Genomic DNA, 23322 nt, shown 5'->3' on the forward strand with positions numbered 1-23322 from the left:
AAATTTAGCTTAAGCTTGAAGTTCCCTCTCCATGTGTGATATTTGGCTGTGTTTTTTTGTTTTTTTTTTTTAAAAAAAAGAATGGAAGAAAGCTGCTGCTTCAGATTCACTTTCAAATGAAAACATCTCCACCGCTAGTACAGACTACATGTGAATGTCATAACCACACTTTGAACATGCAGGGTCTTACGCTCCTCTTATTCTAACCTATAAATCATAAAGTTACAATGAAGACTTCCTCTTGATTTCCTGAAGGGAATTCAAAAACTTGCTACCACAACCCAGGACAGCTACTTCTCTACACACGTTGCCAAGCACAGACCCACAATTTCTAAGGAAGCTGTTCCTTTAGATTGCATTTGGTGAAACCATAAAAATGTTACTTACTGATTTTGTTAATTGGGAGACTGGAGGTAATGTTGGCATAGGTGCTATGGTAGCTTTAGGTGTTGTAAAAGGAAGGACGTTTGGTTGTGAAATTATAGGACCAGGAATCATCACCCAGTAGATATTGTACTTCTCAACAACTGTGGCTCTGAAATGCAGTACCAGCGAGAGTGAGATTAGACAGAACCATGATTGTGGCCCACCATAATCAAATCGAAAAAAAAAGAGTAATGAACTAGGGACATACCACTTAATACAGGTATACCTTGGAGATATTGCAGGTTCGGTTCCAGACCACCACAATAAAGCGAATATCACAATAAAGTGAGTAACAGAATTTGGGGGGTTCCCAGTGCATATAAAAGTTATGTTTACACTATACTGTAGTCTATTAAGTGTGCAATAGCACTATATCTAAAAAAAAAAATGAATATACCTTAATTTTAAAATACGTTATTGCTAAAAACTACTAACCATCATCTGAGCCTTCAGCAAATTATAGTAACATCAAAGATCACTGATCACAGATCACCATAACAAATATAATAATGATAAAAAGTTTGAAATATTACAGCAATTACCAAACTGTGGCACAGAGACACAAGGTGAGCAAATGCTGTTGGAAAAATGGTGCCCACAGACCCACTCAATGCAGGGTTGCCACAAATCAATTTGTAAAAAGACAGTATCTGTGAAGCCAAATAATGCAAAGCACAATAAAACAAGGATGCCTGTAATACCTGACAGAAGTTCGTGTGAGGCAAATCTCTAATGACTCTCTTCCACTTCACCACCAAATGAATTTTAATTACTCTCTCTCTCTCTCTCTCTTCTCTTACTTGTCTGTTCTCTGGGCATATTCACAGCAACCAGGAATGTCAGACCCCGGGACTAAAGTGCACAGATTTCCACTCCTGACATAAGAGAACATACCACTACTACTACACTTTTCATAGTGGTCAAATTATTCTAAAAGCCACATGTAACAGGCAGCTACAGCAAAAAGCTATATAGAGGCTGCATAAGCAACCATCAGTTCTTACTGGGGTCATATTCCCTTTCTCACATTCCACTCAACACACAGGTGCAAAGCTGCATTACTGTGTGCCGGTGACCTGTGCACAAAGTGAAGCAGAAAATAGTGCCAGGCCAGGAAAGCAATTCTCCCTTTAAAATATGTCTATAACACCACTCAGGAATCATTGTATGGCTTTATGACATTCCATTTCCCCCTTGCATGTAAGATTAAGAGAGAAGTACTGTTCTAATTCTACTGAATTTCATAATTCTGAGGAGCACACATGATCTTACTTTTTTGACAATCTAATCTGCAAGTTGTGACACTGCAAAAAAAAAGTCATCCAAATTTCAGGACTGCTTCTTTTCATATTCTCATACTAATACAGGAACAAATCTATAAAAAAGTATTAGTCCATATACCCTATAGACTCAAGTATTAATTGATGGCTCTCATTAGTGTGAAGGCACTACAACACTTCATTCACTCAACAAATGTCTATTAAGTGTCCATTAGGTCCTTGGTCCTGTGCTAAGTGCTCAGTATATATGCTGAAGAAAAAACAAACAAAAAAGCAAAACAGCCACTTACATCAGTAAGGTGGTGTCATTACTACACCACACCGCTGCCATACAGGTGAATGTCCAATAGGTATAAAAAAAGATACAGACTATCATTATTTCAATTATACTAGTTACTGAGTTGTAAACTCTTCTACTCACAGAAACTTTATGTGGTTTGGGGCACTGCTTGGAGCATTCCAATAGACTTTAATTTCTCTTTTATTGGATGGACTTGTGTGACTCACAGCTGATCCCTGAAATAAAATGGAAAAGAACTACCATTCAGACACTCAATAGCTCAACATAGCTGGAACTACAGCCATTTTGCAAAGTAATTTACCATTGCATGACCTTGGCATTGTGGTAGACTTTTATTTAGAACAGGGACTCAGGTGCTCAATAAATACATGTTGATTGATTGACACCAAATTAGCAGCCGGCTCTATGAACAAACTAGAGTCAGCAGAAGTTTAAGAACTGTAGAGAGTTATGAATACTGTGTGTTGATGTTATATAAAGCCTGCTCATTATTTCATTTATACTGTAAGTTTATTTTTTTATCAATAGATGCAAACAGAATGCATAAGATTCATCAAAAGAAAAAATTCCTGCCTCCAAATATGCAATATTATATTTTAGTAATTCCTTTCTCTTGAACAATCTTGTTTCCCACATTCTTTCACCTGGCAAATTCCTACGCATTCTTTGAGGTCTAGCTGAGATAATCTCCACTCTCTCAATTCCCTCCAGCCTGTGTGCAGCACCTCTGCTATGCTTCTCACCCACCCTGTGTATGGTTCTAATCTAAGTCATCATACTATTCCATTTATGTGTCTGTCCTATATCCATACGTTCTACTTATGTGCCATACAGTATATGCCCATATGCTTTACTTATGTGTAAGGCTATGAGCTCTTCAAAGAACAAGTCCTGTCCATCACCACAATCCATGCAGGAAAGTTCCTGGGATAATAAATGTTCATTAAATTAATTAATTACAAAAATTAGACCTCTGTTCCACTCTAGAACTCTATCTTCAATATTAACATCTTTCGAAATTCAATATAATAGGAGTCTATACTATATAAAATATCAAAAGCCATAAACTCTTCAAGCTGCAACCCTACCTTTTCTAGGATGTTGTATAAAAATATCTTGCCAGGGGCTTCCCTGGTGGCACAGTGGTTGAGAGTCCGCCTGCCAATGCAGGGGACATGGGTTCATGCCCCGGTCCGGGAAGATCCCACATGCCGCGGAGCGACTGGGCCTGTGAGTCATGGCCGCTGAGCCTGCGCGTCCGGAGCCTGTGCTCCGCAACGGGAGAGGCCACAACAGTGAGAGGCCCGCATACCACAAAAAAAAAAAAAAAAAATATCTTGCCAGTAGAAAAATTAGGGAGAAAGTCTGATCAACATGAATGTACTCAGATGTCTGCAATGCATGGGTCATTGTTTATCTTGCAAACACCACCTTGTAGTGAAAAGACCCATGGAAACTGACAGAAATCAGTTTCAAACTAAACACAAACCTGTATATCTTCACAGGTCAGAAGCTGTGACACTTGACTGTCAATCAATGTGAAGGAGCCAATAGGAGGGCCAGTCAAATTCTCATCACGTGCTTCTAAGAGAAAGCCTTTAAATGGTGGCCCTGACAAAGTAACTAAGAAACAAACAAAAAGATAAGTTAAGAGTTTAGCAACATCCCCCAAAAAACACTGTTTAAAGGAGGTACATCACCAAATCAGGTGTATATATAGAAAGCTACTCCAGGAGAGAAAACAGTAGAGATCATCCTATAGTCAAAGAAATTCTAAACCGTGTTCCACAGGACATTATTCCATGAGATGTAATAGCCATTCCACAGGGAAGAAAAGGTAGGTTATGGTCAGAGTGTGGTCCATGAGGCCAAAGTAGTTTGAAAAATGCTGGTTGAAAGTAAATACTTTTGTCTTTACTGCAAACGTCTCAGGCCCTTTAACATTCTACTGTGCAGTATGAAACTCTAAGAAATATAATATATATAACAGAGTGTTCCAAATTTATTTTTCCATATACCCTTTTTGCTAGAGCGTATCTATTAATATTCTGCATTTCTAAAGTTGCAGAAAATAAAATTTGTAAAATGCTTTTATAGATACATCCTTAATAGACTATTAAGTTTCAGCCTACCTTTTGCCAGAATTAGGGAAACACAAGAGATTATACTATGTCAAGAAGGATAAGGGTTTAACATCTTAAGCCAGATAAAATAAGCTTTATTTTATGTATTTCTATTGAGTAAATAGTACTGTTAATGAAGATATATTAAATAATGACAAAAACATATTTTCAAACCTATTCTGGGGAATTCCCTGGCAGTCCAGTGATTAGACTTGGTGCTTTCACTGCCAGGGCCGGGTTCATCGCTGGTCGGGGAACTAAGAGCCCGCAGGCCATGTGGTGTGTCCCAAAAAAAAAAACACCTATTCTGAATGGATAGTAAATATACTACTTAAGTAATATAATCATCTGTAGTAGTTAAACACAAAAATGAGAAGTATAAGATCATGGTATCTTATAAAAGCAGATGAACAGATTAACTGAAACTGTATAAATCCAACAGTAATAAAGATTCAATTTACAGTAAAAAAGTGAAATTCAAAATGTAAATTGTTAATACCAGCACAGTACCTTTGATCTGCTCTCCTGGCCTGAATGTCGTCTGACTCACTGAGATGTAGCAAGGGGGATCAGACTGTGGAGTACGACCATGTTCAGGAATCATTCCATGGCATGACTTTGTTACTTTTCCACTGGGATAATTAGCCACAGAACTAACGAGCAACAGAAGTATGAAGGCACCAAGGGTAAATCCAGGAACTGCCATCTCAAAAAGAAGATTAAAAGCACATTATTTTTAAAGGTAATTAATTAAAATATAAATGCTTTCACATCACAGGATAGTAAGTTCTAGACAACTATTTACTTTCATAGGCAGTTAACCACATTCTCAAATATATGTACTATAAAGAATGAGATGTGTGAAGTTTGTCCTGGATTTGTATCTCAGCTCTACCAGTTACCAAATGTGAAACTTTAAGCAAGTCATTAAGTCTCATTCCTTACCTGAAAAATAAGGAAACGAAAACCCTCCTTTCAAAACTGTTTGAATAAAATTTAGATACAGCCAAAGGTCTGACAAGGAAGATAATAAATGTTAGCTTTCATTAGCATGATGGGGAAATAATAAAATAATCCAGTAAAAGCAAAAGGTTTTGCTCCACTTCATCCTAGAAAGCTTAAAGAACAAATAAGAAATGTTTCTTCTGGATTTAAATATCATCACCTGAATAAATCTCTGATATGATTTCTCCCAACTTCTCATTAAACTAGTCATGGTGACAATTTAATTTGCAACACCGAAAACTGAGGCTAACAACCAATTGCAAGAGACAGTATTTCTATTACCTATAGCCCAAATACTTCTGAATTAAGAAACATGATTGTTAACCCAGGCAAGTTTCTTCTCTCATCCAGTTTATCTGCCTCTTACCATCTGCCTAACAGAAAACCAGTCCCACCCTTGTCTAGCTCACTTTGTGCATATATGCAGAACCTGCAAATCATAGTATTTAACAAGGCTAGAGGTAGATGGGTAGGGACATGTTATATGGCAGTAAAGTCCACACGGTGGACAGGCTGCAGATGGGAAGAGCTCAAAGGCAGTTCATTCTCCACAGAAATGGGCATTTTCTATACATGGTCATAGACAAAAATAAAAACATCCTTAGAATCACTAGAACAAATTATCCTTTTATAGTCATGTAAATTATAAACCCCACATTGGACCAGAGCTAAACTATAGAAATTCCTGCTAGACACCAGAAATTGTGCTGGAGTTATACTCTTTAACCAGCCCTGCACATTACACCAGTAGCTACCAAGTAGATAGCTTTGGGTCCAACTCTATACCCCTATCTTTCATCAAACATTGATGCTAGATAGAATTCTTCTTATTTAAAGATAAGCAAAAGGAACAAATGAACCATTCAAGAGCTTCTGAAAAATTCTATATCGTAAGAGCAGCATAAGATTTCTCTGTAGACTCAGAGGAAAAGCATAACCCTGAAAATAGTTAATTACGATAGGAAACAATATTTAAGAAAATAACTGCTAAGGAATGGAGCAATAGAAAATCTTCTGTTCAAACATGGCTTCCAGGTCCTTTTGTTAGGGGCAGACCTGATTTTAGGACCATACAAGGTTTACTGGAGAAGATCAAGGTAATTATTTTAACCATGTGATCTTGGCTAAGTTATTATGAAAATTAAATGCAGAAATGTGCCTCACTCAAAGAATGGTACAGTGGGAAGAGTTAGTTTGCTTTAACAAATATTTATTTGGCACTGACTTCCTGCCAGGTGAAAGTGGAAACAAGACTTTATTTCTAGTCTCTGTTATGCATTAAGTAGCTGAATAACATCAATCAGGTCACTTAATCTCTGTCTCAGTTTCTTCATTTGCAAAATATAACAGATGAACTGGAATAAATTCAGGGAAATACTAACATTACGATTTTAGGATAAAGCAAAGTGGAAAAGCATACTGGGAATTATTAGAGCATGAAGTATAAGATGGGAAAGGGAAGTGACAAAGACACCACTACCTGTCATTCATTAGGAAAATATAACAAACAAGGTCAGCGAGAGAAGTAGACAACAGCAATTACTTTGTCCTTAGTCAGATACTGACCACTCAAGGTAAAGTTCTATTTTCATAACAATGGCCAATGACGGTTTCCCAGTTAATGATTTAAGGAAACTTTTTCAAATGAACATATTAATTCATTAGGCAATCTATGCCAACAGATTGCATAGTTATGAAAAGGAATAAAGAGTTATACGTGGAAACATTTAAGCTAAAATTATGGAATGTGGATATGAGCTATTACATTACGAGATCATTCTTCAAGCCCTGGAAAAACTTGTATGATTTTTGTATTTTGTATGATTTTGTATGATTTTTACAGGTATGTAAAATTTTGTATGATTTTTGCAGGTTTTTAATATTTTGTATGATGTTTATAGGTTTTTAATATTCACATTCTACCATGAGTATAATATAGAGAAATAAAAGAAAAGATATCATAACTTGCATTTTGTCATCCCAGGACAAAGACAGACCTATTAGTTTAAAAGGTTAAAAGAGAGGTTCTCCTGATTCTCTAACTGAAATATTACCAAACCTGATGAGATTTATACAGTTTTCTTTCTTGCCTGAAAGACAGGCACTTAGTAAAACGGTATAACAACTGCCTTTACCATGCGCTACATACATCTCACATGAAGATAAAACTTCAAAACGAGTGTATTCTTTATTATCTGAATACCAGATATTGATAGGCCACTCAATATGCTATTACTGAACTAGGCCCAGTTAACAGTTGCCAAAAGTCTCCAGACCATCTGTCTTACTAGTCTGTTATGGTCCAGGAAATGGTTCCCTCTTGTTGCTTCTTCCCACAACTAGAGTTAACACTATTACAATCAATGATCTTATAGTACTATATATTTGGTCAATTGTTTCAGGTTTCCTAATCATCACTAAATGTATCTGAGGTTCAGCCACACGTTGGTAATGCAAGAAACAATAATTGTGTAAAATAGGCAGAATACAAATAATACAGCTAGTAACATTTATAAGGTCATAAGTAAGAATTTAAGCTAAGAACTTCCATTAGGTATAGCCCAGTATCTCCCCAGGTCACCTGACCAGTTTGTTTTACACCAATCACCAATCACTATCTTTAAGGGAAATAATATATTGGCATCGTACATAAAGTTCACCAAAGATGTCTGCATGTACAAGGTGTGTGATGGGTAATCAACCCCTTACTGGATTGAGAAAGGAATGTTATTTTTCAAGGAGTTACATGACTGGTGCCAGAAGAAAAATCGATCTTCATGGTTGAGCAGGTATTTCTGCCTTTGGGGAAGTCTTGTTAACCCATAATACAGATGCATAGTGCACACTAGGAGGGAGGGAGGGGGGAGTGCACACACAAAGGGGCAGAGAAAAAATATTATGTTTAAATTTTTCTTGTATTGCCTTAAAACGTGAATATTTATTTCATCATAACCATAATATACAAACACTGCAATCCCTAAAGCACTTAAATGCTCCATTCAAAATTTCCATCAAGTACATACTACAAACAATGTATAAAGTAAATAACTACTTATTCTATATTGTTTTTATTTTATTACTAAAACTGCAATGGCATTATATTCTTTTACTTTGTTATAAGTATAAAATTTTCAATTAACTTATGAGTTAAACATGCTTTAGTTTCTGGGCTTTTGGCCTAGTGACAGAACCACCATTTATAATATTGCTTCCATTAAAAAATAGAATTGAAATTCCAAGCTGAATTAAAAGTTAATTTTGGGACACAGCACATGTGTAATTTCAGCATTTCATCTAGGATCTGGGGCAAACCTGGTAGGCCTGTGACCAAAACCTAGATGGACTGGGGTTAGAGGTACAAATAGATGTTCACTTGTACAGTGAGAGAATTAGGCAGAAAGTTTTAGAAAAGTAGGTAGAACCAGAGAAGGATAAGAAGGTTGATAAAATCAGAAAAGTTAAGACTAAGCACAAGAGATATACAGAAAGCAATGAAATTTCTATAACAATAAGAAAGGAAAGGATTACATTTTAATACGGGGTGGGGGCGGGGGGGGGAATAAAGGGGCCATAGTGTGAATAAGAAGAAAAAGAAACAGACATGTGGTGGGAAACTGGTAGATAGTACATCTAATGTAATCCTTACAACAAGCAGATATTATCATCATTTTAGAGATGAAGAAACTGAGACCAGGGAGTGTACCCGAAACCGTGTACACTTTTAGGATTAGAACCTAAATCTAACTCCAACATTCTCATTCTCTTCACTCCACATCATTGCTCCCTCCTTGGAGAGAGAAGGATGTGGAAAGTAAACAGGTACAGCAAGAATCCAAATTTCACAATGAACAATGTGAGTGGGGGCATGCTGTAACAAACATGAAATCTAAAATAGCCTACTTGGGCTTCCCTGGTGGCGCAGTGGTTGAGAGTCCGCCTGCCGATGCAGGGGACACGGGTTCGTGCCCTGGTCCGCGAAGATCCCACATGCCGCGGAGCAGCTGGGCCGGTGAGCCATGGCCGCTGAGCCTGCGCGTCTGGAGCCTGTGCTCCGCAACGGGAGAGGCCACAGCAGTGAGATGCCCGCGTAACGGAAAAAAAAAAAAAAAGTAGTACAATGCCTAAAAACACTAAGTTGCCAATAAATGGTTATTGCCATTATTTATAATCACTAGCAACTCTCCGCATCACCAGTATGTGCTAATTTCTTCTGAACACTATTGTGGTTAAACAACGGAGGTTTCCATATATTTCTTTCATCTGCATTTAACTTGTTCAAGCTTTCTGAAATATTTCAGAAAATTTGCTCCCCTTCTTTCTAGCAATTTAACTTTACATTCATAGAAAACTTCCACATCAAGAGTTAAATTGACTTTGATAGCTGGATCTCAAATTATAGGGAAATTGAAAAACAGGTCAAGTATTTCCACTTCCCCAGATAAAAATGTTTCAGACTCCATTTTCACAGCAGGAAGTACAGAGAAAAATGATTTTTTAAATTAAAAATTGGAGTTATGACATTTTCAGTAAAGATTCTAAAAAACATAGAGCATAAAAAATGGTGGCACAATGAGATCTGTCAGGTCTGACAACCTAAAATGGTTGAAAAGAATTCTGAAAAGAATTTAGAGTTTAAGTAAAAGGAAAGGTAGAGGAAACCACTGAAGAAACAGGAATTGGGAGCTCTCTGATATAATTCTGATTCCTCTAATCACAGCATCCTCAGAAAGCAACTTTTCCACTTTATTCATTCTCTGGAAAAATGATTGGAAGCAAATATCTTATTACACACAGAGCTTTCATCTGGATCATTCCACATGGCCCTCACAATAGTCCTGTCCTAAAAACAATATTAGGTGCTAAGTGGAATGGTCCCTTCTCTAAAGGCACAAAACTAATAGATGAAACAAAAGCAAATACCATTAATATATCATTTAAATGATGTTACTATTTATTGAATGCCTGTTCTATTCTAGTCAACATAGTAGGTGCTTCACATGTATGAACTCTAATCCCTGGAAAAAACAAAAACGTATTTTTATTGCATGGAAATTGAAGCTCACAGAGGATATTTAAAAAAAAAAAAAAAAAAAAAACTACTGCCTAAGATCACATAGGGACAGAACAGGAAAAAATCTGCATTATGGCAATTGAGAGGTAAAGGAGAATATGATAGAAGCGCTAAGGGCTCACAACATATCAGGCATCATGTCAAGGACTTAGCACACATTCCTCAAAACAACCCAGGAAGGTGTGAGGGGTATTATTGTCCCCAGTATGTAAAACAGGGCACTGATTAAGATTCTTGCCAAAGTCACAGCAAATGAGTGGTGAAAAGTATGATCTCCAGTCTAGTCTGTGAGGTTTTAACCACTAAGTCATCCACAGCTTCAAATCAGACACTAAAAGCTGACACAGTAATCCCACAGGAAAAGGGATTCAGAATGAGCACAGTTTGGGAGCAATAAAAGAAGTAGAGATAGAAAGAGCAAAGTGAGAATGGACTTTGGAGGGCAGTGAAGAATAGCCTAACTAGGTCCAAGGTCAAATGTTAGAAACAGTCGTTATAAAAAATACTATAAATCTGGTCCCTCTTCATGACCCTTACGTGAAGATATCAATCCCCAAGACTGTTTTCCTTGACCCCCACATTTCTCTACAGGCTATCCCTTCCATAGCTTCAATTATCACCCCTGAATAATATTTCCCAAGCCTTTCAATATTTCCCAAGCCTTTCATCCCACATCTCCACAATGCTTCAACTCAAATTTCCAGCTATACATAGATTTCTGTTTGGATGACATTAAGCTCAATTTTTCTGAAATGAAATTATTTTTTCCTCCAAACTAGTTCTTGAATCTGACTTTCCTATTTTGATGGTGGCCTATCAACACATTTCTAGTCAACAAGATTTGAAACCCCAGGACTTCCCTGGTGGCGCAGTGGTTGGGAGTCTGCCTGCCAATGCAGGGGACACAGGTTCAAGCCCTGGTCCGGGAAGATCCCACATGCCGCGGAGCAACTAGGCCCGTGCACCACAACTACTGAGCCTGCGCTCTGGAGCCCACAAGCCACAACTACTGAGCCCACGTGCCACAACTACTGAGGCCCACGCAACTAGAGCCCATGCTCTGCAATCGGAGAGGCCACCACAGTAAGAAGCCCGCGCACCACAAGAAAGAGTAGCCCCCGCTCGCTGCAGCTAGAGAGAGCCCGTGTGCAGCAGCGAAGACCCAACGCAGCCAAAAATTAATTGATTAAAAAAAAAAAAAGATTTGAAAGCCCAAATTCTCAAGATTTGACTCCAAACACTCTTTGGGATCCCAATTTCCAAATAAGTTCAGCAGATTCGACCTCCACCCTTCCGGACATCTACCTATCCCTTCTGTTTCTCTCTTCTACCTTCCATTCCCTCTATTACATCTGTCTGCAGTTTTCCATTCCGACACCACCTTCAAGTACAAAGCCTTCATTATCTGTCACCCAGATTCATGAAATACTCTCAATTGGCCTCCCTGTTTCTGTATCTCCATTCGAATCCTACGCAACACCACAAGACCATTTTCCTAAGGCACAATTCTCATCATATCACTCCGCTCACCAAAAACCTTCAACAGCTTCCCTGGAATTATTCAATTAAAGACAAAAGCATTAGGCATTTAATGTGTATTCAGCCCAATCCATGTTCTATCAACAATGTACCATTTGTACTTATTTCTGGAACAAGTACCTCACTTTTTTTCCTCCCCATGTTCTGTCTTCTAACTGGGACCTCCATTATGCCAACCATCAAATTCCTACCTATGTAAAAACAGATATATGTTCAATGGGAAGAAAAATAGATACAGAAAATATCTGAACACTGTGCTTAAACTATGTTAAAAATAAAGGTACATTGCCTATCATTTCATGTAAAATGCAAAAGACTGATAATATCCAACATAAGCAAGCATGTGGAGAAATAAGTGTGCTCATACACTGAAGAGTGTAAATTGCTACAATATTTTTGGAGGAAATTTGACAATTTCCTACTAAACTAAAATATGTTTAATCTTTGACTGAGGAATTTCACTTCTAGGAATTTATCCTATAAAAAACCCCACACGACAAACAGCACAGGGAATACAGTCAACATTTTATAATAACTCTGTATGGAGTATATTCTATAAAAATGTGAATTACTATGTTGTACACCTGAAACTAATATAATATTGTAAGTCAACAATACTTCAATTTAAAAAAAAGAAAGAAAAAGAAAACCCCCACAATTATGCAATGATTATTTGTAATAGCAAAAGTTTAAGACAATTTAGGTGGTTACAAAAATATACTATGCTATACCCAGACTCTAAAATACTGTGTACCCACTACTACAGATAACCAACAAGGATCTATATACAGCACAGAGAACTATATTCAATATTTTGTAATAACCTATAAGGGAAAAGAATCTGAAAAAGAATAGACATATACATATGTGTGCATGTAAGTGTGTGTTTGTGTGTATCTGAATCACTTTGCTGTACACCTGAACTTAACACATCATTGTAAATCAACTATACTTTAATAAAAACAATTTAAAAATAAAATACCATGTACCCATTTAAAAGAATGAAATAGAGTAGACGATGACCGAAATAACAGCTAATAATTCCTGACTGCTTTCTAAGAGCTAGGCATTCTTTTAAGTCCTTTACGAGTGTTAACTCTTTTCAGAAAAGCTTAGGACGTAAATCTGCCTGTACTTAGGTGGAAACATGCTCTTGTCACAATGAGGAATGAAAACAAGCAAACTACAAAATGATACATAATGTACCAAGTGCATATAAAAGAAAAGGGAAAAGAAAAAACACCATGCTTTAACCGTTCTCAATAGTGGTTACCCCCTAGGAAACTGTTTTCAATATGGGAAAAGAAGTGGACTTCTTCTTTTTAATCCTCTTTGAATTTTGCATATTTTTTAAAGCCTGTAGTGCTTTGTAATTTAAAAAACACTACAAGACATGCATATTTGAAGACTGTAAAGAAACACATTAAATTAATTGTAAGGTGTTCAGATTTTTTTCTTTTTTCTATTTTCAAACATTCTATATTACTTTTGCTGTTATTGTCATTCAAGGTCCATTTAAAATGCTATCAGCTACTCTGTCCTATGAGACAGTGTGTGGTAAGGACTTTGAAATCACACAGACCTAGGTTTGAATCCAGCAGGTACCACCTTACTGACTGACCTTGGACAAATTATTTAATCTCACTGGGCCTCAAATTTCTCATTTTGTTAGAGACAATGCTACCAATATGAAGGGATTTATGTGAAGATTAAATGAAATAACATCTACGAAACATTTAGCACAGTGCCCACCATAAAAGTCTTCCATTAAAATCCTTTCTTCCTTGGAATTTTGCCTAATTCCGCCAACTTTAACCAGTCTCTTCTGGGACGCTCCAAAAGCTTTGGTTTTTTTGCTAATAAAAAATTTTTCGGCCACAACTGGTTGACTTGTCTTAAGGCAAATTTCTGAAGGCAGCAAAGGCATCCTACTCCTTGATTTCCTTTCACAATGACTACCAGACAACCTTGAAAACAGCACTCAATGCAATGTACTACAATGTGATTTCCAGGGAATCTGACATTACCTAAGTGGACAGGTGTGAAACAGAAGGTACAGCCAGCAAAAAGAATCCACGTACTGGCTTATTAAAAGACTTAGTAGAACACATCCCTTTAAACAAAACCATCCTTTAAAAAGTCTAGCTCGTTGTTTTCAGTAAATCAATAGACCAAATTTTAGCCTCCCACTTCTCCACTATCCAAGTAAACATTCAAATCCTTCTACTTTTTCATTAATTCAGAGAAAAAAGAAAATATCTGAACTAAGAAGTTTAGCTTTATAAAGAAATACTTCTAATAATACATTTACAAACGGAAAACTCCCCTTTGCCCTTAGGGCAGCACAAGACAGGGCAGAGGTAACACCTAGTCACCCCAGAGAGTCTCTGAAATTCTAAAGGCACACCAGAGGTGGGGGTGAGGGGAGCTAAGATTTCTAAATTAAAAGACACTTTAAAAGCCAAATAGGGCTCTAAGTAACCTCCATATAGGTAATTACGCTATTAGCTTTAGATAAAAAGGGAGTTTCCGTTGCTTAAAATTAAAAACAAAAAATAAAAACACTGATGCATGAATAAAGTCAATGCTTTTCATGATCCCAGACACGTCTCTACTTACAATCACCCTTTTCATGTGATTAAAGCTCCGTAGTCAAAGTCACGTGTCTTATCATTAATCTAACTCGTTCGTGAGCACTCATTAGCTCAACACAAGCTCGCAAGCTCCAGAACACAGTTTGTTAATAAAGCATCCATCCTGCGTCGCCGACCGCCCGGGTCAGCACAGGCGCCTGCTCTCTCAGTACTGTCACCGAGCTGGATTCAATTTGTAAGCGCTTTGCGAAGAGCTCGGACATAAAGAAAACAGGAGACACTTACCTCGAGAAGCAAAGGCAGCCTATCCAGCTTCCGGTTTTGTTACAACTTATATCTCATTTCAGCAGCTGGGTGGAGCCAGTTTACCCGTAAAGAAAAGAGAACGTTTCCCAAACTGAAACGGAAAACTGGATTTGCAAGACCAGTGCTAGTCTTACGACTCAGTTTCTGAGAATTAACCATTCTATTTTACACAAAGGAACACTTTTTTCCAACTAATAATTGTTTCACTGAGAAAATTAAGTTCTTGTCTTTTACTATAAAACCATTTGAAAATACAACCTGTTCTATATAATGCTAAGTAAAGACAAACCAAAGAACCTGTTTGTGTTTAGGTTAGGGTTGCCAAATTTAGCAAATTAATGTATAGGATGTTAAATTAGAATTTCAGATAAACAACAAATAATTCATTAACATAAGTATTGTCCTATGCAATATTGGGGATATACTTATATTAAAAAGTGATTCATTGTTTTCCTGAAATTCAAATTTCTATTTTATATGGCAACCCTATCTAGAGAATAACAGTAATTAGCAAACTATTCCAATTAACTACAAAAGGTGTAATAGAATCAGACTGCATAGAAATGAAGCCTTTGAAAGTGTAAATGACATAATGCAAAAGAATTCTTTTATTATGCAAAATTTACCTTGGAATTTAGGAGTTCTGTTTGTTTTTGTTTCTTTTTAAGCCTTTAATCATTGTTTTCCCAAGATTCTTTTTGCAAAAAAAAAAATCAGGTCTAGGAAAAGATAATGTTCTGAAAATATTAAACACTTCAGACCATGACTAACATGTGCAGACTGGAAAACAGACTTTGTCACAGACGCCGTGACCTGTGATCACTGGTTGGCAATCACACTAGTAAACTCTAGAACCATTTCTAAAGGGGAGAAGAGTAGGGAAAGAACACCATCACTTTAATCTTTCTCTTTAGGAACTTGTCACAAGTAACAAAAGCCCCCTTTACAGGATTTTAGAGAGAAGCTTTATATAAAGAAGATGCAGCTCTGGTTTTCTATCCTAAAGCTGCTTGGAACGTGAATGAATTTAAACTAAGTCAGTTGATCTTCAGTCCTTCTATATAAAGCGCCAAGTGGTGACATAACTTTCTCTAGTTTTAGTTAGACTCTTTCCAGTAATAGTCCCCAGTGGACACTGTACATGCCAAAAGCATGATAAAAAGTCTATAAAACAAATAATTCTTAGAATATACTATCATAATCTTTAATCCTAAAGTACAGTAGAAAAAACTGAATGGAGAGGCTCAGCACTATCTAAAACTACCCTTTCCAGGCCTGTCATTTCCCTGAAAGTCCCCAGTTATAATTCCCCTTATCATTCCCTCCCAGAAGTTCACCTCTACGGGGTTCTTCATCAGCTACTTGTCAGCTGCCAGAAAGGAAACCCAATTTATTAAAGTCTACAATGGACCTTGGACTCTGAGAAGTACATACTAGCCTATTGGGGCCCGCTCTCATGTCTCTAAATTAGCAGTTCTCAAATTTTTTTGGTTTCAGGACCCCTTTGCAACTCCTAAAAATTATTGCAGCCTCTAAGAGATGTTTGGTTATGGGGGTGATGTCTGTCAATATCTATTGTATTAAAAAAAATAAAGTGAGAAATATTTAAATACTTATTCACAAATTCCACAAATTTATTTATGGACAAATGACAATAATGAACTCTACATGTTGACATGATATTTTTTTACTCTTGCTTTTATAAATGTTTTTCAAAAATAAGAATTTAGTGAGAAGAGTAGTATTGTTTAAATTTTTACAAATTTCTTCTGTGCCTGGGTTAATAGAAGACAGCTGAATTCTCATATCTTCTGTATTCAGTCTGTTGCAATATCATATAAGCACATCATGCAGCCACTGGAAAAATCTACTGCATACTCATAAGAGAATGAGAATGAATAAGGCAAATAAAGTATAGCAAGAACAATAATAACGATCTATTGAGCTTCTGTTTTGACCGAGGCACATGAATTATCCTATCCAAGTCTCACAAGGACTCTAGGTAAAAGGTATTTGTTATGGACATTATGCAGCTGAGAAGGCTAAGAATGTGCCTGGCTAAGTAAATAGCCCAAGGTCAGGCAGAGAAAAGTGACAGACCCGGTTCTAAGCCAGAGCTATTAACTCTCTACACTGTCAAGTGTGAATGAGGGCTGATGGGCCAAGCTTAAAAACGGGAGCGGTGTGTTTCACTGGTGGCGCAGTGGTTGAGAGTCCGCCTGCCGATGCAGGGGACACGCGTTCGTGCCCCGGTCCGGGAAGATCCCACATGCCGCGGAGCGGCGAAGCCCGTGAGCCATGGTCGCTGGGCCTGCGCGTCCGGAGCCTGTGCTCCGCAACGGGAGAGGCCACAACAGTGAGAGGTACCGCAAAAAAAAAAAAAAAAACAAAAAAACGGGAGGGGGAAGGGTAAGCTGGGACAAAGTGAGAGAGTGGCATGGACATATATACACTATCAAACGTAAAATAGATAGCTAGTGGGAAGCAGCCGCATAGCACAGGGAGATCAGCTCGGTGCTTTGTGACCACCTAGAGGGGTGGGATAGGGAGGGTGGAAGATGCAAGAGGGAAGAGATATGGGGACATATGTATATGTATAATTGATTCACTTTGTTATAAAGCAGAAACTAACACACCATTGTAAAGCAATTATACTCCAATAAAGATGTAAACAAAAACAAACAAACAAAAACAACCTTCCTATTATAGTCAACATTTCATTAAAAATTACATTGAAGTAAAACATCTCCAATTGATTAGACCCTGCCTCAACTCAATAAAATCAAACCCACTGTTCAGCCTTTAATTATGGCCATCTCATCCAAATTCATGCAAATTCATCCCCTCCTCTCTATCTCCACTGCCATCACTCTGGCTTAGGTCCTCATTACTTTTCAACTGGACTATGGTCATTATCTACTAAGTGCCTCCAGTTTCTCATCAACCTAATAAGCCATCCCACATGCTATCATATTAATCTTTCTAAAGTATAACTCACATCATGTAATTCGTCCACTCAAAAAACCTTCACTTACTACTTATTACTGAATGAATGAATGTCCAGATTCCACATACAGATGGTAAAATGAAATAATATCTGTAAATCACAGTGCCTGACACAGAAGTGTTTAAAAAATCATACTTAAAAGAAAAAAAACTTTTTTTGATTTGTGAATGAGATGCCCCATCTTCCCAGTGCTTCACAATAAGAAATTGTTCCAAAATTACCCATGAACTTCTAACCAAACTCTGTTCACTAAATCCATATTTCACATGTTCTCTGACAACACAAGCCATTCTCAGTATTAGATTAGTAGTAGCAACATTCTTCTTCATAATTTTCTTTCTACCAGTTCCAGGTCACTTCACATTATTCTCCTCTAAACACAGCCTACTCCTTAAATTACTCAACATAATGCGACTTCTCTATGATGAATGATCCTGAAGAATATCTGCCACTTCACCCAAACCCTGGCTAAAATTATCTGTGTCTTCAAAAGATAACTAACGTTGTGGAAAGCGTCCAAAACGTTTAGCTTATATGAAAAGGTTGTTTCGGGACAGCATTCTTGAGAACACGGAAATGTCCTCGCACACAAGAGACATCTGGCTGAAGGATTACAAATGGTTCCAGCACCTCTTTGAAGTGTTCAGAGAATTAAGCATCCTGGAACGACTTGTTCATGTTGTTTAAGAACAAGAAAAGCTTTAACAATTTAATTACTTTAATGGGTTCGTAAATGTTTTTGTACGAACTTGCCTGCAGGCCGAAACATATTTTGAAGCCGATGATCTGTATCTGATTTCTATTTTTTACTAGCTGAAAAACAAGCTCATTGTGTATCCAGTAAATAAATATGTGGACGGGCAGATGTTTGGGACTCTTGACTGTTGGAGTCCTGAGTCCCCTGCTGTTCATCTGTTTAAATCCATTCTCCTTGTCCGCCTCTTCTTTGGGACCCGAACGACAACACTAATGTTATTACTGAGACCCAATTTTGACTTCTCTGGATAAAATTAATCTCTTGAAAAAATCTTTACTTTCACCGTAATTTTTTTTACCATAAAAAAAATGGAGATGATCTGAAGTCATAAAAGTCTACTCTAATGTAAATACATAGAGGATAACTCTTTGTGGCATAGGACATTGCCTTCTAGTAATTATTTTCAATTGAGATATTTCCTTGTTGTAACACACTGTCCTGCTCATTGTAGAATGTCTAAGCATTCCATTATTCGAGCTATAAAATACAGAAACCCTGCTCTACCCATTAATAGTGATAACCCAAAAAATGCCACTACACATTTCCAAAGTTGCAGCAGGAAGCAGATATAAGGTATGAGAGTGGATCCACTGTGTAAAGCTGTGATTAGATGAGTCACTCTGAGTCCCTGTGGAATGAAGCATTTTGCTTTTGAAGAAAATAAATACCAACAGGAGAAAGACCTAGAGTATTACTGCATTTTAGTAATAGTACTGCTTCTTTAGGTTGACAGGTGAACTCAAAAGAAGCTTGGCTTAAAACGAATGTGAAAAGGCAAAGGAGTGTGGTGAAAAGAGCACTAGATCATTCTAGACAAATCACTTATCTTCTCTGTTTTTGTTACCTCAGGATTAAAAATGAGACTTCCCTGGTGGTGCAGTGGTTAAGAATCCGCCTCCCAATGCAGGGGACACAGGTTAGAGCCCTGGTCTGGGAAGATCCCACATGCCGCGGAGCCCGTGCACCACAACTACTGGGCCTGCGCTCTAGAGCCCATGAGCCACAACTACGAGCCCATGTGCCACAACTACTGAAGTCTGCGTGCCTAGAGCCTGTGCTCCGCAACAAGAGAAGCCACCGCAATGAGAAACCCGTGCACCACAACGAAGAGTAGCCCCCGCTTGCTGCAACTAGAGAAAGCCCACGTGCAGCAACGAAGACCCAAACGCAGCCAAAAATAAATTAATTAATTTTTTTAAAAAATTAAGAAAAGCAAAAGCGTAAAAATGAGGGATTACAACCGGAACCATATAACCTCTAAGGTTCCATGCCAAATTCTGAATGCAGGTTTCTGATGTCCAAGAAGAGACACATAATGGACCAGAAAAATACTAGATTTTTAGGGCAAAGGTCACTTAAAAAGAAAAGAATTATCACAATCATCCAACAAATATTTTGTTAAGTACCTACAATATGGCAGATATTGTGCTAGGCACTAACCTATATTTGTACAAAATGGTTCTACATCTACTCTAATATACTGTGATTTCTTAGGTGGATGAGAAAGAAAAAAAAAGAAAAGAAAAGAAAGAAAGAAAGAAAGGAAGGAAGGAAGGAAGGAAGGAAGAGAGGGAGGGAGGGAGGGAGGGAGGAAGGAAGGAAGGGAGGAAGGGAGGAAGGAAGAGGCACAATTACCTGGTAAACCCATGTGCCTACACACACGCAGTCTCCAGAAGCTGGAGAGACAAGGAACAAATTCTCACCTAGAGCCTGTGGAGGGTGTGTGCTTCTGCCAACATCTTGACTTTGGCCCAGTGATATTGATTTTGGACTTTTGGCCTCCAGAACTGTGAGAGAATAAATTTTTGTTGTTTTAGATCCCAAGTTTATGGTAATTTGTGTCAAACAATAATCAGTATTGAGGCAGCAAAGAAAAAACAGCTTTATTTGGGGTCTTAGGAATTGCAATTTGGGAGACACAGATTCAGGGAAAACCGAAAGAGTGTTCTGGGGAAGAGAAAGAGTCAAGGGCCCACAAAGACTAAAGCCACATGGCTGCCAAAGAACCGTGACCACCCCTGATGCACGTCAGGAAACGTCTGTCCTCCAGGAATCATGAGCTGCTCTAGGGCAAGGGCCCAAACAAGCAGACAGGCTGCCAGGAGCCACCCTAGAGTAACGGTCCAACAAGGATTCTGAGTAGGACAAGAATCAAAAGACCAGATTTCATCCAGGCCAAGATGCACACAAGTCACACCTCCTCAATGGCCTCCTGGCTCATTTTAGAGAGCTCTCTTAGCAACACCAACTCCATTTTTATTTTCCTTTAACATTTGTTACAGTAGCCACAGGAAACTTATCAACTCCCCTTTCCAATTTCTTCTTTATTTTTATCAATTAGTGGTACCCATTTTCCTCACCACTCAAACTAAACCTGGAGGACTTTCAACGTTTTTGTCTCTTTCATATTTTATAGCTTAGAGTTTTTCAACTCAGAGCCACAACCCATTTGTCAGTGGACTGTAAAATCTTTAGTGGTCACAATCAGAAAACTGTTAATGAAATAAAATAGAAAAAAAATCTGAGAAAATACCTTTATATGATAAGGGTAAGTGAATGCTATTTCATGAGCTTTTCTGATTATGAGTAGATATATCCTGGTTTGTGAGATGAAATGTATTTCTTACTGTGGGCAGCAGCCCAAAATGTTGAAACCAATTGCTTTTAATTTCCCCAAGTCAATTATCAGTTCCTTCTTTCTCAATATTGTTGGGAATGAAGAAATTTTACTCTACCCTTCTAGGTTCTTCTGGATGGTTTAAGAATTAAATTGACACGAAACAGAATAACAAGAGAAAATCAAACAAAAGTTTAATAACATGAACACCTGGGAGAGATCCAGGAAAACTGAGTAACTTGCCAAAATGGCCTAAATCCTCACCTTAAGTACCATCTTCAGCTAAAGACAAAAGAGGATGCTGGGGGTAGTAGTTTGGGCAATTTAAAGAGGAGGAAGGTAATTGACATAGAGGTAGAAAAGTAAATGTTTGGTAAATAAATGTTTGCTGGGCCATGCAGAGACTATGGGACACAGAGTGGACTCTGATCTCTAGGTCCAGCTGAGTCCCCATCCCTCCCCCTCCCCCGACCACATTTATATCTCTGGTGATCGCTCTATTCTGGGAACAGGCCCTTTATCTAAATTATTTAGGCAGCCAAGGAGAATGTAGAAGAGAGACTTCCTGAGTCTTCTGTTTCTTAAAAATAATCAGCTTCAATTAATCCTCATGCCAGAGAGACACATTTAGGGGTGGCAAATTTTGCTCCCCTACAATACTTATATGTAAGCCTTCTTCCCACAGACATTAGACTATCGAGGGCCAAAGGCAAAAACAGAATGTGTAAGAAAAAGGGGATAGGACAAAAAAAATAATAATAATAGGCAGTCTGGAAATAGTGAAACTTTTTGTCCATTTTTAGCATAAGCGAATTCACTGATAGCTAAAAGAGTCCAGTCTGGATGGTGTGCCATTGAGCAGGCTGGCTGGAGTCAACAAAGATAATAATTTCAGTAGTTTATGGATTCTCCAGGAAACTTTGATAATCCCTATGGAGCAAACAGGAGCAGCTGTCTCTTTATGATGGCTGCCATGTCTGTCCATTGGTCCCAACTCTGAGAGGCACTTCTGCACTCATCTAATACTCTCCTCTAGTCTCTTACTTCCCATCAGCCAACAGCAGAGCTGAGTACTGATCACATCAGTGATCTAAGTGCTTAGGAGCGTTGCTTAGTAACTAATCACTCCCAGTGCCTTCTCTGGGTCTAAATCTTTAACACACTGTTCTCTGCTGACCCCAGTAGGCCACGTTTGCTCTTCTCTAGCCTAAAATGGGATATTTTCTTTTAAGATGTTAAAAATAAGACTCTAAGTTCAGAACACTGAATAAATTCTTGACCTGAATTACTAATAACTTTACCTCTCTGAGAGCAAAGGAAGCAACAACCAGAACTTTATCTCTTGAGTCAATTCTGATCAACGGAGAAATTTTGATGAATCCAAAGATAGAAAACTTGAGGGAAACAGGAAGAAATTGGAAGTGGTGGCATCTATTTGGATGGGAAGATTGGTGGGAAACAGGGGAGGAGCAGGTTTGAAGGGTAGAAACCAGAGATGAGTGTTGGATATATTAGGTTTTAGATGCCATTAAAATATTCAAGTGGAGATATCTTTTCATATACATGTATGAAGATACACATTTGAGTCATTGGCACTATGGTGTGAGCATGGATGGAAAAAAGAAGAGGTCTAAAGAATAAGCCTCAAGTGCACTAATGTTTAGAGGTTGGAAAGAACAGGCAAGTTCAGTAAAGGAAATTGTGATTGATTGGCCAGTAAAGTAGGAAGATAACTGAGAGAGTCCCAAAATGTAGAAAGTGGTACCGGAGGTGGATGAGGTCCATCATGTCCAATGTTGCTGAGAGCTTGAATATACTGGAGACTAACAATTGACAAATGAGCATGGTTCTCAGAGTCACCTGTGGACCTCCTGCATCAGAATTACCTACTTATTAAAATGAGATTTCTGGGCCCACCTCAGACCTACTGGACAGACTTTGTAGGAAGGCACTCAGAACTGTGCACTTAAACAAGCATAGGGTTATTCTCACATACCCAAGAGTTGCTGTATTAGAGTTTTTGTCATTGGAATGATATCAGTCATTTCTCTAGACCCATGGTTCTCAGGCTTTAATATGCATCAGAATCATCTGATGGATTCCTTAAAACACAGTTTACTAGAACCCACCTCCAGAGTTTCTGATTCAGGAAGACTGGGGTAAACCTGAAAAATTGCATTTCTAACAAGATCCTGGCAATGCTAATGCTGTTAGTCTGTGGCTACAATTTGAGAACCACTGTACCAATTTTTTTTTAAAGGCCCTTTAAAAACAGAGTAAGAGGGGCTTCCCTGGT

The 23322-nt window shown here is 38.0% G+C and overlaps 1 protein-coding gene across 2 annotated transcripts in view; it reads right to left on the minus strand.

The window, feature by feature from the left end:
- The window catches only part of FRRS1 (ferric chelate reductase 1), a 52835-nt gene extending 32492 nt beyond the window's left edge, over positions 1–20343 (minus strand). The window contains exons 1-5 of one of the 2 annotated variants that reach the window (XM_060026142.1): positions 14625–14652; positions 4641–4836; positions 3497–3630; positions 2128–2222; positions 388–535 (exon numbers count right to left, since the gene is read on the minus strand). In XM_060026142.1, coding sequence (XP_059882125.1) covers positions 388–535; positions 2128–2222; positions 3497–3630; positions 4641–4836 — 573 coding nt within the window. In that variant the 5' untranslated portion in view covers positions 14625–14652. Of the gene's footprint in view, positions 1–387; positions 536–2127; positions 2223–3496; positions 3631–4640; positions 4837–14624; positions 14653–20112 lie in introns of those variants that run through there. The other variant, XM_060026149.1, reaches the window with a different exon arrangement.
- Positions 20344–23322: the final 2979 nt, after the last annotated feature.

The sequence above is a fragment of the Delphinus delphis genome, chromosome 1, assembly GCF_949987515.2.
Source record: "Delphinus delphis chromosome 1, mDelDel1.2, whole genome shotgun sequence".
Classification (NCBI taxonomy): domain Eukaryota; kingdom Metazoa; phylum Chordata; class Mammalia; order Artiodactyla; family Delphinidae; genus Delphinus; species Delphinus delphis.